The following is a 17,500-nucleotide window of genomic DNA, read 5'->3' as shown; positions in this document are numbered from 1 at the left end:
AGACTACAACCCCCTTACAGCAATGTTTTACACATGGTTTGTTTCCCTCCTAGGCTAAGGACATAGGGGGGGGGGGGCTGTGGCGCAGGAGGTAGAGCTGGCTTCTAATGATCGCAAGGTTGGCAGATCAACGGTTCGAGCCCCGGTTGGCCACATGTCGAAGTGTCCTTGGGCAAGACACTGAACCCCAAATTGCTCCCAATGAGCGGGCCGGGTGTCTTGCATGGTAGCTTGTCACCGTTGGTGTGTGAATGTGTGAATGAGAGGCCGTTGTAAAGCGCTTTGGAATAAGGCGCTATATAAGTCAGTCCGTTTACCGTTTACATACACAGGGGGAAACAGCAACCTCTCACCTACGTGACACCTGGCCTACAGTGTCCAACGTGGTCAGTGGATTGGAATTCTTTGATCAATGTTATTTACATACATTGGCCACATATTAACCCACTTTGGGTGTGAAATAATGCAAGATAAGCATTCATCCACTCTTGCTATGCACATGAAAGTGTAAGTCATAGTTTGAGCTCAGCTATTCAAACAGTGTTAACTGTGGGCATTTCAGCTGTATGTCGGTATACATTTGCCGCCACATGAAGTGGATAATGAATGTCTATTTGTTCCTATGGCATTTCCTGACTGATACCTCTCTCATGTGGTCTTGGGTTCACACGCTGTCTGTGTGTTGCCAGTGCTGTAGTTTCCTGCCACAACATAATGCCTTATCTTAACTCAATAGCTGTTAACTCCCTCCCTTGTCTCTCTCTCTCTCTCTCAGGACACCATTCGTAACCCTACAGTGATGGATTATATCGACAAGAGTCTGCAGGGTACCGCTTTCTCCTCCAAAGACATCCTCAACTTCCTGTACAACGGACCAATCGAGGAAAGGGCCTTTGACGCTCCCAATTTTGATTGGAGGAACGTCTTCAACCTAATAGATCGGGTCATGCATATGCTGAATCAGTATGGAGAGGTGAGGAGGATAGGGGGGACAGGCTGAGGAAAGATACTCAGTCTATTTATTAGGATATGACTGTTTGCTTTTTCTGTCATTGAAACTCATATATTATGCAACAGTTAGTTCCGACTAAGTAATTTGATTGGACAAGAGGCATTCCATGAGTGCCGATATACAGTATAACAGCACTGGGACTTTTAACTATATGTATCACTCCGCCGCACAGGTGTTCTACTAAATGACCGTTACTTAGACTACATGTTTGTGTTCAGGTTACTAGGCAACAGTCCAGTTGAAGCTCAGTTGCGGAACTATTTATTTGGGGCGGAGCCAAATCATAATCTGACAAAACAAATCATAATCTCTTGTCACTTATTACTGTTAACTAATAAATCGCGCTGTAGAACTGTTGTATAAAAGCAATATCACACTCGAGGTCGTGCTGTTATACTGAATATCAGTGTTTGGCCTGCGGCCTCGTACCTACGACCGAATCACAGCCATGCTTAATTATGCAACGCCTTGACCTTGTTCTAATTCCTCAAGCAAGGTCTCTCCCATCGAGTCCCATCCAGAACACAATCCCACACAGCCCAGTCGTGTAACCTGTTGCTTCTAGCGCTCAATAGATATTAATTGGCTCCACACACACTGCGCACTTCAAGTGATATGAACAGTGGATTGCTATATGGCCTTCCAATGGCGTTCTAATTTGTCCGCCACTGAAGGCATGTAAATCCAACCCAGGAGAGAGAGAAGAAACAACAAGCGAGCTGTCAAGTCTCTTTTGTACACGGCTGATCTAGTGGAGGGGACCAGAAACCCACCCCAGCCCCTTTCTCCCTTCACTGTCGTCAGAGGGCCCTCCATGTAAGTGGGCCAAAGCGCTTTGGGGAATAGTTCAATTCATCCCCTCAACCCCTCGATACTAATCAGGATGAGTTCTTCACGCCCGGGGGTGGCAGAGGGAGGCAGCACCACGGCCATCTCTCTGTGGACCCGCTCTGGTAAAGAAGCTTTACGGCACTTGAGTGTGACAAGAGGAGACCAGGGTGGATAGAGGGCCAATTAGATACAGCTGTCAGTCTGACCACCCTCCCTTTCAGAGTTGTCACAATGAACCAAGCCTGATTGCCGGGTTTACACTATGGCCGATGACAGAACAACGTAGAAGTAGTCGCTGTTGTGGGGTGTTGTGGGGTATTGTGGGGGTGATGCTAGGCAGACGTAATGGCGCTTGATATTGATGAGTTGAACGTGCGTGGGGTTTTTGTTTGGAGTGGATGCATGTGTGCGTCGTAGGTATGTGTGCAAAACGAACGGGCGCTAACTTTCGTGTGTGTGTGCACACTAGGCATGTGTGTGGTGGTCTCTCTGGTGGCACCAGGCAGTGTTGAATGGCTCAATCCGACACAGTGCCGCAGGGATAGGAGGCGTCTGATGAGGAGGCATCTCTGAATGAGAGCGTGTCTGAATTCTGGCACTGAACTTTATGGGGGGGAAACCTCAGCCAACTCTGGCCCTGGCCTAGCTCTCTGGTCTGCTTCCATATCATCTAGACAGACAGACGGACGGTACCACTTTGTACATAAGTGTGCTCAGAACCTGGGTCATATACTCGAGCTTGAGGTGGATTGTCACGTACTGTACATCGGAACCAAAAGGCAAACGTAACACCCAGGTCTGGTTCTGTCCCTCCTTCTTCTTCTTCTTCACAGTGTTTAACCGTGGACAAGTTTGAGGGCCTGTATGACGAGGACCAGATGACCCACAAGGCTCTGAGTCTCCTGGGGGAGAGTAAGTTCTGGGCGGGGCTGGTGTTCGTGGACACGTTCCCGTGGACCAGCGAGGTGCCCCGCCACATCAAGTTCAAGATCCGCATGGACATAGACGCTGTGGAGAGGACCAATAAGATCAAAGACAGGTCAGTGCGGGGGATTCCGAGATCAGGATTTGTCATTCAAGACACAACCGCTTGGTTCAATGTTGCTACGTTAACCCTCCTCCTGTCGTGTTCGTTTCTCCCCCTTTACTTTGGTGTTCCCGGTCAACTATTTAACACCCTTTTAAGCTGTAAACAATGTCTCAGACCAGCGGTTCACATGAATAACTGCAGTGAATATACAAAGAATAGACACTGGAAATGTACTGGTTGTGGATGTGTGGGTGTGTATGGGGATGTTTTCCATCTGATGGATGAACATAATCTAGGGTTACCCATTCATTTCCTATCGCGGTCATTTTTGACCGGGAACACCACAGGTGTTTTCAAAGTTGACTAAACCACTAAATATTCAATGAAAGTGGTGATCAGCAATTTTACATGTTCAAATGCCCAGTGTGGAGGATATCATGAGGCCTTGAGGCAATCAAATGTAAAACACAATATTTATGATTGATGAAAGTTGTAAATCGGTCAGATTTGACCCGAACACGACAGGAGGGTTAAGAGAACGTCATTTCTTCAAGAACGGTGGCCAGGTATAGTAGGTGGTGATCTTAGGGTCATATATACCCCCTCCCTCCCTGATTCCTCTTTGTGGTCCCTCTCTCCTCAGATACTGGGACCCTGGTCCCCGCGCGGAACCCATGGATGACCTACGCTACATTTGGGGGGGCTTTGCCTACCTGCAGGATATGATAGAGCATGGCATCATCAAAACCCATACAGGCAAGGACTGGCCTCTCGGTGTCTACCTACAGCAGATGCCCTACCCCTGCTATGTGGATGACCTGTGAGTGACCCCTGACATGCACGCACGGACGCACGCACGTTCGCTGAGATTTCCTTTTGCACACCGATGACAGTTTCGTTCATTCCTTTGTCCGCTCCTCCTTTCTCTCTCCCCCTCTCTTTGCCTCCTCTCTCTCCTCTGTAGCTTCATGTTGACTCTGAACCGATGCTTCCCCATCTTCATGGTGCTGGCCTGGGTCTACTCTGTGTCTATGATCGTGAAGAGCATCGTTCTGGAGAAGGAGCTGAGGCTCAAGGAGACCCTCAAGGCCATGGGGGTCACCAACGGCGTGTTCTGGGTCACATGGTTCATCGACAGCTTCTTCATGATGTTCGCCAGCACCATCCTGCTCACCGCCATCATCATGGTGAGGAATGAATCTTGAATGAAGACGAGTCTTGAATGAATGAAGATCAACTTCATTGCCCAGTCCAAGGAGTCAGCTGGACGTGAGCGGGGGGGGGGGGGGGTTGCAGGTGGGCATTTAGGCCTACCCTTGCAGTCCAATCAGTCTGTACTGAATAACAGTGTGACTGCATGACTGGTATCGCAGGAGCTACCTGTCTTGTGAGTTATCAGACAGATCAGTCTGGACCACATTGAGCATAAGACAATGGTGTGACTCTGAATGTGGATGCATTTCAAATGTTTACCAACCATTTCGAAGTACACTTTCCCTGCTATTGTACAGCACAAAATGTTTACTCACAATACAGTTTTCACACGCAAGTAGCTAGCTAACTTAACTGGTACACACATAAAGATAATCTGGCCGATTTTGGCCCGATTTTCCCCCTTCCGACCATGGACAGCAAACGCCCGATTATCGGATGGCTCTAAAGATTATCCTACAAGATTATCCTGTGGTGTGAGGTGCCTTAAGAGTCCATTTCTCCCGACAATCTGCTCGGAAAATGGTCGGGGCCGACAATCGTAAATATTAAACGTGAGACTCCAGACTGTCGGAGGACAGATCTTTATGTATGTGGTCGTATATCGGAGCACACCACACACAATACGATCAAAACTGTTCAATCCATGATTTTTTATCTTCATGTGTGGGGTCTGTCTCAGATAAAAAATCTGTTAAGATTTAGAAAATCCTTATGTGTACCAGGCTTTAGCAAGCTCTAGAGCAGCAGTTCCCAACCTTTTAGGACTCACGGCCCACTTTACAGATATGTCCAGTATTTGCGGCCCACTCAGCAGCGCGCATAGCGCGCGCAACTTTTTTTGGGCTTTTTTTTCTAGAGTCTAGAGATAAAGGTAAAATGTAAATGCAGCTACTATAAGTACTAGCCATGAGAATGCTTATAGTTTTAAAAACATTTTTTTTATGTCTAACATGTTACAAAAATGTCTAACATGTTAGGTTTATTCACATGTATTCTTTAAACACTTTGTATTGACTTATATTGACTGCATTTAGGTGTACAATACTTTAGCTGATGCTGTGACTAGGTTAATGATGCTGCTGAGAATAGCCGTGCGGAGGCCTTTCGAAATAGCCCCCCATGTCCCCCCTGTCTCTGAGCCCTTCCTACTTTGTCTAAGCAGTTTCTTTTTGTGCTGTTGTGACCTCTAGTGGAATATGTGGAAAACAAATCACATTTACGTAGTTTGGACAGGACACCTTGCAGCTTTTCTATAATTCAACAGTTATGTTTGTACAATTTGTAAGATGTTATAAAGTTAGCGCATTGACATTGAGCTTCAACCCAAAGACACCCTCTAATGGCAGCTATTATTATTCAATTCCAAATTCAATGCTATAGATATAGACATGGCTCAGATGTCAGTTCACTGACAGTTCTCCTCCATCTCTTCTCCAGGGAGGGAGAGTGCTCAACTACAGCAACCCCCTTATCCTCTTCCTGTTCCTGTTGACCTTCACCACGGCAACCATCATGCAGTGCTTCCTGTTGAGTGTGTTCTTCAACAAGGCCAACCTGGCTGCTGCCTGCTCTGGCATCATCTACTTCACCCTCTACCTGCCCCATCTGCTCTGCTTCACCTGGCAGGACTACATCACCAAGGACATGAAGATCCTGGCGGTGTGTAACTCTAACCCTGTGTAATGTAACCCTAACCCTAACCCTAACCCTGTGTAATGTAACCCTAACCCTAACCCTAACCCTGTGTAATGTAACCCTAACCCTAACCCTAACCCTGTGTAATGTAACCCTAACCCTAACCCTAACCCTGTGTAATGTAACCCTAACCCTAACCCTGTGTAATGTAACCCTAACCCTAACCCTGTGTAATGTAACCCTAACCCTAACCCTAACCCTGTGTAATGACGTAATTTGAGTGTCTAGAAAAGCGCTGTATAAGTCTAATGTATTATTATTATTATTATCTCTGTCACTCAGAGTCTGATGTCCCAGGTGGCGTTTGGCTTTGGGACAGAGTACCTGTCCCGGTACGAGGAGCAGGGTCTGGGGCTGCAGTGGGACAACATCCGGACCAGCCCTCTGGAGGGGGACGAGTTCTCCTTCCTCACCTCCGTCTGCATGATGCTGCTGGACACGGTGCTGTACGCCCTGCTGGCCTGGTACCTGGACAACGTCTTCCCAGGTGAGATCTCATCATCATAATAATAATAATAATAATAATAATAATAGTAATAATATGAATAGTAATAATACTACTACTACTACTACTACTACTACTACTACTACTACTACTACTACTACTAATAATAATAATAATAATGATAGTAATAATAATACATTAGACTTATAAAGCGCTTTTCTAGACACTCAAAGACGCTTTACAAACTGAAAAGATCGAGTAGTAATAATAAAAATAAATAAATAAAAGTAAGTATAGGGGCCTAGTTAAGGTAGTGCTGGGGACACATGGGAAGGGGAGGGGGAGAGGGTTAACTGGTGAAGGCGAGCTTGAAGAGGTGGGTTTTGGCCTGTTTATTAAATGTTGGGAGGGTGTTGGCCTGTCTGATGTGGTTGGGGAGGAGGGTGTTCCAGAGGGACGGGGCTGCGGCTGAAAAGGCCCTATCACCCCAGGTCCGGAGCTTGGTCCTGGTGGTCTTGAGGGTGGATCACGCATCCTCATGCGTTCATAAACAGAAGAGATAAATGTTCAGATGTGTAGTCACAGATATCTGCCCGTTCCCCTGGGAGAATGGTCTTTTCTAAAGACCTGCAGGTTCTACCTTTACCAGCCACAGGGTTTATCCCCATCTCTCTCAACAGTTCGTGAGCTTAGAATGCTTAGAATGCTTAGAATGCTTAGAATGATAAGGCCTTAAACCATAAACTGGAGAAACAAGACTGGTTTGATGAACTAAAATGCACACAGGTTGAAGAGGCATGGCTAGGTTTCAAAACCAAATTCCTAAATATTATTGACAGTATAGCCCCCATGAGAACCACCAGGGTTAAAACCCGATCGGAACCATGGATGAATTCGGACATTCTAAATGCTATGAAAGTCAGAGACCTAAAATGCTCTGAAGTTCAAAAATGCAAATCAAAATTAGTGAAACACTTAAACGAAGATCACAAAACCCACTTTGAGAAAATTAAAAAACAATGCAACAAACTATGCAATCAGGTAATTACCATGACCAAATCTGCTAAGAAAGAATACCTCGATAACAAAATCGAAGAAAACTTAAACAAACCACGTGACCTTTGGAAGCTACTTAATAGCCAACTAGGTTGCAGTCAAAAACTCAAAACCAGGTCTACAAACATCAGCATCAAATCTGGTGATTCTCTCCTTACAGACAAGCTGGATGTGGCTAAGTGCTTAAACACTTTCTTTACAACCATAGCCACTAAATTAGTTAACAATCTACCACCCCACTCAGGGCGTTATGGTGTAGAGCACATCCGTGAGTTCTACAATAAACTGGGTGTACGCAATGATGATTTTAAACTCTCCATGGTGTCAAACGATGAGGTGTTTAAAAAGCTAGGCGCTCTACACTCAGAAAAGGCCACGGGCCATGACAATATTCCAGCCAGATTTCTAAAAGACTCAGCTGCCTCCATTACCCCAATCATCACCCACATAATAAACCTCTCCATCAAACAGGGACACGTCCCCCTTGACTTTAAAATAGCAAGGGTAACCCCACTGTATAAAAAAGGAAGCAAATTAGACCCAGGCAACTACCGACCTGTTTCTATTCTTAATTCCATCTCGAAACTTATGGAAAAAATAGTTTATGAACAGGTCGATAGGTACCTTACCGAAAAAAAGCTGATGTATGAATTTCAATCAGGATTCAGAACATCCCATTCCACTGACACATGCCTTCTCTATTTGAACGACCACATCAACCATGAGGTGGACTCGGGCAAGTACTGCGGCATGGTCATGCTGGACCTCCAGAAGGCCTTCGACACAGTAGATCACCACATATTGTTAGATAAACTGAAAGCAATTGGGTTCGATAGAACATCGGTGAGCTGGATGCAATCCTACTTAGAGGGGAGGGAACAGGTGGTTAGTGTGAACGGAACACTGTCCCCCCCCCTCCCAGTGACCTGCGGCGTTCCACAAGGAAGCATTTTGGGACCTTTACTGTTCCTAATATATGTGAATGACATGTCATCAGCATGTGATTGCAATTTGTTCCTGTTCGCGGATGACTCGGCTCTGCTGGTCTCTGACAGGGACATATTGCAGGTGGAAAAAGCGCTAAGCACTGAACTGAGTAGAATCTGCATCTGGCTAGCTGACAATAAACTATCAATACACCTAGGTAAAACTGAAACCATCCTATACGGATCCCCATCTAAACTCAGAAAGGCTGAAAATTTTAAAATAAAAGTGGGTAACATTAATATCACAAGAAAAGAGGATATTACATACCTGGGCTCCATCTTAGAGGCAAATCTTTCCGGAGATAAAATGGCAGCAAAAGTAATCAAAAAAGTGAACCATAGAACTAGATTCTTGTACAGGATATCCTCACTTGTCAGTAAAAACACACTGAGGACCCTATCAGGAGCTCTCATTCAATGTCACTTCGACTATGCCGTAACATCATGGTACTATAGAACCACAAAGGCCCATAAAACAAGACTCCAGACAGCCCAAAATAAACTGGTTAGGCTTCTGCTAGGCCTCAACCCTAGGACACATCTAACCGCTGCTCATTTTTAGAGCCTTGATTGGCTACGAGTAGTTGACAGAGTGCAGCAGCTTGCACTGGGCCTGGTCTTCAAGATACGCTACACCACAAAGACACCCAAGTACCTGTCAACATACTTCCAAAAAGTGAACAACGTCCACACATACAACACCAGAGGAAGCTCCACGAACCACGTTCAACCGCGTTGCACCACAAACAAGGGGTTAAACTCGTTTGCAAACTATGCAGTAAAAATGTGGAACGCCCTTCCTATAATCTTAAAGGAGTGCAAAACACTGCCCACCTTCAAAACCACTCTCAAAAAACATTTACAGGAGGCTGCAATCCGTAACTGGACCCTCTAAATCAAAAATCAGATTAAAAGACCCGAACTACCCACTGTACATACTTTGTGTTTTGTCCCCCGCCCCCACCTGTGGTGTATGTCCCCACCTGTCCTACCCGCTGTACATACCTTATGTTTTGTTGTATTGTTCTTCCCATGATGGATGTGTGTTTATCTTGTAGATAGTAATAGTTATTTGTCTGTATTATCTTGTAGATAGTACTAGCTTTTTTGTCTGTCTTACATGTAACGATGAATTGAGAATCAAGGACCCCAATTGAAATAAGCCAGTGGCTTTCTTGGGTTTTTATCCTGTTAGTTGACCTTGTATGTAATATGTACTTTCATGTACCTACTTCTGCAAATCTTCTAATAAAGTTTTCAATCAATCAATCAATCAAGGTTCTATCTCTTTTTAGGGTAGTTCAGAGATATTGAGCGTCAAAGTTTTTACATTCCATTATGTTTTGTGAGATGGAACCTTTGTATTTTATTAATTACTAACAAATGTCAACATTTTTAAATATTTTTAAAATGTCAACATTTAAAAAATAACACCACACAGGCATTAATAAACACCTAATGCATCAGATTATGTAAAAAACTAAATTTTGACAAAAAACGTCACGAGTTCTAGGTTCTAGACTAGAGGGATTTGATTTGATTTGATTTGGGGATCTGTTAGTAGTTGTCGTTGAAGCATTGTCGACAGGAAAACCCGCAGGTTTTAAATCTCCCTCTCTGTCATCATACAGGACAGTATGGAATCGGTCGACCATTTTATTTTCCCATCCAGCCTTCCTATTGGCTCAGCCCTGGACCCCCAACACCAGGTCAGTGATGAGATTTGACATGTAAGCGTAATGCGTATTCAAGAAGCATTGGGTGGAAATCAATGAAATGCCATGGACACAATGGCTCCCCGCTGGTGGAATGAGCTTCCCACGGTTGTCAGAACTGCAGAGTCACTGCAGAGTCACCGTCGGAGACTGAAGACCTCCATCTCTTCAGGTTACACCCTACTGCCCCCCAGCACTGTGTCTCCTGAGACACCCACTTTTCCCCTTTACTGTCCCCCCCAAGACTTCTCCTGCCCCCCCTGTACTGTTTCTCTGTTTCTCCAGTGTCTATAATTGTTTTTTATATATATATATTGTAACGATCCTGTATGAGGCCCGTTAACAGCTCCACCAAGGGAGTTAACTCTCTTGGTGTTGTCGTTAGCACGGCCGGCGGTTATGCGGGAGGTCGGGGTTCGACTCCCGCATGGGGCGAGTTACACTACCAGTTCCCGTTCGCTACAATATAAATATATACTGTATATGTTCTCTCCGAAAGGCTTGGGGACAGCAGGGGCGGAGAATCCAGCGTTTGACAACCTGACCCAGGATCAGCACAAGGGTACGACTCCTGTGGTTCCAGTAGGATCATGCAAACACCAGGATATACGAGAGAAACTAGAGAAGGAGAAAGAGGAGCAAGAGGAGCAAGACAATAGACCAGAGGAAGAAGAGGAAGTGGATGAGGATGAGACACAAGATGGTAAGAAAATGTGACTCACACCAAAAGTATATATTTTTTTGAGACAAGAAGCTATCATAAAAGTAAGTGCATCACATCATTTTCTCTTTCTCGTTGTTTTGCATTATGCTAAGTAAGCAACAACAGAGGAAAAACCCTCCAAAGGCAGAAGAAACGTAATCTAAATGACTTCAACGCACTCTTCTCTCCATGAATTATTAATAGGAGGTTTCATGGATTCAGCAAATAGTGCTGAGCAGGGTAAACAAATAATATATCCAATCAGTGTGTTTGTAAACAGTCTGGAAATGCATCGCATATCATGGACATGCTCAACGCAGTATGCAAAACTCTCATCGGATTATTTCTCGCTGCGTCTATTAGAAATATTAAAGATGGGGGACTTCGCCCCCGTTTGACCGATTTCGGCACAAATTGGGGCCCTTAGTCTCTCTGGCCCAGCACTTCTGATGAATCTCCAATGAGGTCTGGAACAATAGCTCTCTCTCTCAGCTCAAAGGTGTCCCCCTCCCCTATCCCAGGGTGCCGTGCGGCGGCGTGTGGGAACCTGCTGCCCTTGAGTGTGTTTGTCCTGGCTGGCAGGTCTGAATACCCACAGTCACACAGGGACACGTCGGGACTTAGTTAATATGTGACGGAGGTCTGTCCGCTCCACTTTCACACAGAGTGGCATTCCTTTCCCCTGATCTCACCTTCACTGTGGGTTCGCTGTCTTGCGGATTCTTGTGGATTCTTAAAAAAGTGAATAGGATTCTGTCTGTTGTAATGTGTCGGAATGGCATTGGACGATGTGTTGTAATGTGTTGGAAGAGCATTGGATGATGTGTTGGAATGTGTTGGAAGAGCATTGGATGATGCCAAGATTGATTTAAAATGTGTATGGCACGCTGTATGGCGAGAACAGCATAACCACACAATGCCTGATTATGTGCGTTACACTTGAATTACCTTGTAACAATAAACCCATCCCAGCTCAATCAATACAGTACATGCTACGTTGTCAATTTAGAATAACATGTATACGGTAACTATTATTATTACTATTATTATTTATTTGATTTACTTATTTTTATTTTTGTTCGGTACTGTGGTTAGGTAGTGTGTACTTGCTGGTAAGAATGACCACTTTCCTCTGACCCCTCCCTCCCCAGGCCAGGCCTTCTTCGAAGCCGAGCCAGCAGGGTTGGTAGCGGGGGTGTGTGTTCAGGACCTGGTCAAGGTGTTCAGTCGGGGCTCTAGACCAGCAGTGGACGGCCTGAGCATCAACTTCTACGAGAGCCAGATTACTGCCTTCCTTGGTCACAATGGAGCAGGGAAGACCACCACCATGTATGTCACACACACACACACACACAGACACACACACACACACACCCACACACACACCGTATAGTGTGTATACTATAATCTCACTGTTCACCGCCGTATGTCCCTCTGTGTCCTCTCCATCAGGTCTATCCTGACAGGGATGTTCCCGCCCACCTCAGGGACAGCCTCTATCTATGGGAAGGACATCCGCACAGACATGGACACCATCCGCCTCTCTCTGGGCATGTGTCCCCAGCACAACATCCTCTTTAACCAGTAGGTCTCCCCTCCACCCAAATGGGCTTGTCTTTCTGTGTCTTGTTGATGCTGTTGTACACCTGTTGTCTGTTACTTGTTTTTATTTTCACTTGTTTTGCCTGTTTTAACCTGCTGTGGCTTTCGCTTTTGTATTTTGTATTATTGTGTTTCATCCTTGTTATGTAAAGCACTTTGTGACTCTTTGGTCTGCGGAAGGTGCTCTATAAATAACATTTTACTTACTTACTTACTCCACCTGCTCTCCAGACTGTAAGATCCAGTGATAGGCAGGAAGAATGAGAAGGGAGTGATTTGTTTTTCTACCTCACGCTATCTCTCTCTTTCTTTCTATGCTTCCCTCTCTCTCTCTCTCTCCCTCTCTCTCTCTCTCTCTCTCTCTCTCCATCCCCAACCTCTCTCTCCCCCTCTAGTATGACCGTAGCAGAACACATCCTGTTCTACTCCCTGTTGAAGGGCAGGCCTCTGGCCGAGGCTGAGCTGGAGGTAGAGAACATGCTAGACGACCTGGGTCTGCCTCACAAGAGAGACGAGAAGGCCCAGAACCTCTCAGGTCTGACCCGGTCCAGCGCTGTAGTTGTGGTGTTGTTGTTATCGCCCTGTTACTGCTATAGTGACACTTTGTGACGTTAGAATTATAAGGTTCTATCTCCATTTTTGGTCAAAATTGAGTTTTTTACATAATCTGATCCATTAGGTGTTTATTAATGCCTGTGTGGTGTTATTTTTTAAATGTTGACATTTTTGAGGTAGTAATTCATAAAATACAAAGGTTCCATCTCACAAAACATAATGGAATGTAAAAACTTTGACGCTCAATATCTCTGAACTACCCTAAACGGAGATAGAACCTTATCATTCTAAGTTCACGACTTGCATTATGTTCTGCTGTTTAGTAGTAATAATAATAATTATAATAACTTTTTATTTGTATAGTGCTTTTCCTGCAATCGTTGCAGCTCAAAGAGCTCAAATCATTATATAATCATCATTTAATTATTTTTTCATTTAAAGGCAATATTAACAAGATGGGTTTTTAGTCTTGACTTGAACATATTTGCTGAGGTTGCATCCCTAATGTAAACTGCCAGTGCATTCCACAATCTGGGTGCATAAAATGAGAATGCAGCCTCTCTTCTTAGTAATCACTTTGTATATAATAGTGTTCTTGAACGACCAACGCTGAATTAAATTGCCGTCTCATCACCCCCTCGTCTTCTTAGGGGGGATGCAGAGGAAGTTGTCTGTTGCCATGGCGTTTGTGGGCGGCGCTAAAGTGGTCATTCTTGACGAGCCCACCTCAGGAGTCGACCCCTACTCCAGACGCTCTATCTGGGACCTGCTACTGAAGTACCGCTCAGGTAGGTCTGCTGCCACCTGCTGGACGGAGCCGGAACAACAACACACACACCTACTGGTACCTTCAGGTTCAGGATTGAATGACACTGCTCTAGTGTTAGCTGACTAAAGTAATAATAATAATAATAATAATAATAATAATAATAATAATAATAATACATTCGACTTTTATAGCGCTTTTCTAGACACTCAAAGACGCTTTACAAACTGAAAAGATTGAGTAGTAATAATAAAAGGAAACAAAACCAAAAAAAGAAAGAAAGAAAGAAAAGAAAGTATAGGGGCCTAATGAAGGTAGTGCTGGGGACACATGGGAAGGGGAGGGGGAGAGGGTTAACTGGTGAAGGCGAGCTTGAAGAGGTGGGTTTTGAGGGCCTTCAATGTTTAAATGTAGAGTAGGTTTATGGGACTAATTCAATCCGAACGGATGAACATCACCCCTCCTTCTCCCTCCCTCCCTCCCCGCTGCGTCTCCAGGGCGTACGGTGATCTTGTCCACTCACCACATGGACGAGGCTGACCTGCTGAGCGACCGCGTGGCCATCATCTCCCAGGGCCGCCTCCACTGCTGCGGCACGCCGCTGTTCCTCAAGAACGCCTTCGGCGCCGGCTTCTACTGCACACTGGTGCGCCGCGTGAGATACGAGAAGCCCAAAAGCAAGGTGGGACTGTGTGTGTGTGTGTGTGTGTGTGTGTGTGTGTGTATGTGTGTGTGTGTGTGTGTGTGCGTGTGTGCGTGTGTGCGCGTTAGAGAGACGTGCGTGTTTGTGTCTGTAACAACGATGTCGTCTTTGTTCCCGTAGACTCAGTGCGACTGCAAAACGGAGTGCTCCTGCGTGTGTACTACCTGTAACACCTTCAAAGAGGAGTTGCAGGACCAACCGCCAGGGCCTGACAGACAGATGGACGGTAAGAAAAGCGTTGATTTAATCCAGCTAGATCAGGGGGTCATTCCACTAAAGGTGGATCAGTATAGCGGCGCTATAAATAAATGCGGCGCTCAGGGAACTCGAGATTGGAAATCAAGCCTCAGGTGATTCCTCGAACGAGGATCAGCCTTGTGTCATCAGTGTTCACAGAAGACAGGCTTACAAATCTTCGATATGGGCGCGTGCACGCAGACATAAAAAGCCCTGAAGTGTCGATCTGTCGAAATGAAGATACTCCACTCTGCAGGGGTACTACATTTGCGCAGCATTCCGAATTATTGATTTTTATGAAGACGGAAAAATAAGATGTAAAATAGTGCAATACTGCCGCAATTAACAAGGCGAGGGAAATGGTTTGGCAAGAAATTGCTGACCGATTAAATGCGTAGGTCATACTAGCCCCAGTTATTGTTATATGTTCATATTTTAATAAATGAATATTACTACTGTGGTGATATCCGCAGCAGGCTACAAACCGTCATATCGCCACAATGGCCTAGTGGTATCGACCGCTGCCATAGGATTTATTAGTCATTTTATATCAGTGGTTCGAATCCCTCTTTAGACGCACTTTTTACTGCATTTCGTTGTCTGAATCTAATCTAAAATCTCATCTAAAAAAGTATTGTAGGCTATAAAATTATGGTGCAGGCTAATTTACAAGAACTGACACGATTACAATGGTGTTTGAAACCTTTGCATGAAATCTTCGGTTAAATGTAAAAAAAAGAAAAAAGAATGACTTAGTCAAGTCTCGAACTCGCAACCTTCGGAACTCGAGTCCGCAGCCTTAACCACTACGCCAGCCAGACCGCTGTGATGACGGCAATGCAAGTTGAGACAATTACTTTTTTTTTTACACTCTTTTCTTTATTGATATATCGATCTATCTATCACAATTTCAAAATATCAAGTTATCTATCACACAATCAAACTATCTATCGATCGATCACACTTTCAAAATATCAAATTATCTATCTATCACACAGTCAAACTATCTAATCTATCTATCTCGTGTGAAGTGGGAACTAATATTATTTCCTAGGGAGGAACTGTCGTTCGGGATGTAGTTTCCGCCTGTGAGCCTTTTTTGACGCACGTCTCACTATAGCCTGTGTTTTAGCCTGGTCGCGACCAGGCTAGTTATATCTGACTCAGAAGGAGCTCAACCAAGCAGCGAATTATTTGAGCCACGTTGATGGCACCGAACGCAAGCTAACATTTTCGAGGCTTAAAACTTTATCGAGGCTTAGAACTTTATCGAGCTTCGTGGAATAGGGCCCTGTAACCCTTCCCATGTGTCCCCAGCACTACCTTAACTAGGCCCCCTATACTTCCTTCTATTTACCTTTTTGTTTCTTTTTATTATCACTACTCAATCTTTTCAGTTTGTAAAGCGTCTTTGAGTGTCTCGAAAAGAGCTATATAAGTAATAATGTATTATTATTATTATTGTTATTATTATTATTTGTATTATTATTATTATAAGATCCACTCACTTTCAGTGTGTGTTTTCTGTTTTCCAGGTGACATAGAGAACATCACAAAGTTGATCCTCCACCATGTCCCTGAGGCCCGTCTGATCGAGGTGATTGGTCAGGAGCTGACGTACCTGCTGCCTAACCGGGGCTTCCAGCCCAGGGCGTACGCCAGCCTGTTCAGAGAGCTGGAGGAGACGCTGCCGGACATCGGCCTCAGCAGCTTCGGAGTGTCTGACACCTCCCTGGAGGAGGTGGGTCTGATCATACATAATCGTGACGTTAGAATTATAAGGTTCTATCTCCATTTTTGTCAAAATTGAGTTTTTTACATAATCTGATCCATTAGGTGTTTATTAATGCCTGTGTGGTGTTATTTTTAAAATGTTGAAATGTTTTAGTTAGTAATTCATACTAACAAAATACAAAGGTTCCATCTCACAAAACATAATGGAATGTAAAAACTTTGACGCTCAATATCTCTGAACTACCCTAAACGGAGATAGAACCTTATAATTCTAAGCTCACGTGTGTTTGTGTCGTTTTATGAAGTGTGATCTTCAGTCAGGTCAGGAGTGTTTGTTTGTCATGTATCAAGCAGAGTGTATATTTCCATTCGGAATGGACATTTTCTTCTTTTCAATGTCGTCCTCTTCCTCTCCTAGATCTTCCTGAAGGTGACAGCGGATGGTGAAGCAGTACAGAGCAGAAGTGTCCCAAGTAAAACATTTGTCACACGTGTTTCTATCCTGGACCATTCTTGTAGTGTGTAGGTCGTAGACCATAATCGTGTGTATTGTGTGGAATGTTCTGCCCGTGTAGAATGGTTCTGTCCGTGTTGCACTGTGTGTGTGTGTGTGTGTTTACTTTGTGTGTGTCAGTCACTGTACCTCCTGTGCCCCCCCCCCCCCCCCCCCCCTCAACCTCTCAGACCAAAGATTACTGCAGCAGAAATGTCGCGCCAGTCTCCTTGGTGAAAACAAAGTGGCCGTTTATGTGGAAGCTCCTAAAGGTGACACTACAAGCTACTGCAATGCCATTGGCTGAGGCTTAAGCAGATCGCTACGCAGCTTCAGCTTGGGCCTATACACGAGGACATACGTATATACTGTAGTCGCATCGTAGGATGCTATAGAGTCACTAGAAGGAGAGGATGATAGTGAGGCACAGCAGACTAGCAGATGCAGAATGCTTATTGCCACCGCTGTTGACAGATATGCTGGCCTAGTTCGTTGGCTCCTTCAGAGTGTTGAAGTAGTCTGTCCGCAGACAGTCAGTCTGTCCTTAACCCCCTAGCCTCTCTGTGTTCCAGACTCAGAAGGGGTTACCCAGGCCCAGGGTCAGGGGCAAGGCGCCAGCTCCGAGGGCAGTGCTGGGAGGGGCTCTAGACAGGTCAAAGGGGTGTTTCTGATCCTCAAACAGTTCTTCGCTCTGCTCATCAAGAGGTTCCACCACTCTACGC

General features: G+C 44.9%; 1 protein-coding gene across 1 annotated transcript in view; it reads left to right on the top strand.

Annotated features, from left to right (window-relative positions):
* The window catches only part of LOC308169305 (retinal-specific phospholipid-transporting ATPase ABCA4-like), a gene marked incomplete at both ends in the record, with an annotated part of 51,307 nt that overhangs the window by 17,782 nt on the left and 16,025 nt on the right, over positions 1-17,500 (top strand). The window contains 18 exons of the mRNA XM_080543991.1: positions 776-973; positions 2,677-2,882; positions 3,517-3,693; positions 3,838-4,060; positions 5,526-5,747; positions 6,066-6,270; positions 9,902-9,979; positions 10,485-10,688; positions 11,210-11,262; positions 11,806-12,017; positions 12,141-12,272; positions 12,686-12,825; positions 13,496-13,633; positions 14,109-14,293; positions 14,435-14,540; positions 16,087-16,292; positions 16,704-16,758; positions 17,351-17,500. The exon at positions 17,351-17,500 is cut by the window's right edge and continues 26 nt beyond it. Coding sequence (XP_080400117.1) covers positions 776-973; positions 2,677-2,882; positions 3,517-3,693; positions 3,838-4,060; positions 5,526-5,747; positions 6,066-6,270; positions 9,902-9,979; positions 10,485-10,688; positions 11,210-11,262; positions 11,806-12,017; positions 12,141-12,272; positions 12,686-12,825; positions 13,496-13,633; positions 14,109-14,293; positions 14,435-14,540; positions 16,087-16,292; positions 16,704-16,758; positions 17,351-17,500 — 2,890 coding nt within the window. The remainder of the gene's footprint in view (positions 1-775; positions 974-2,676; positions 2,883-3,516; positions 3,694-3,837; positions 4,061-5,525; positions 5,748-6,065; positions 6,271-9,901; positions 9,980-10,484; positions 10,689-11,209; positions 11,263-11,805; positions 12,018-12,140; positions 12,273-12,685; positions 12,826-13,495; positions 13,634-14,108; positions 14,294-14,434; positions 14,541-16,086; positions 16,293-16,703; positions 16,759-17,350) is intronic.

This window comes from Nansenia antarctica, assembly GCF_963989245.1.
Source record: "Nansenia antarctica genome assembly, chromosome: 13".
Lineage (NCBI taxonomy): Eukaryota > Metazoa > Chordata > Actinopteri > Argentiniformes > Microstomatidae > Nansenia > Nansenia antarctica.
The sequence above is the reverse complement of the archived record's forward strand: the minus strand, read 5'-3'. Positions and strand labels throughout refer to the sequence as shown.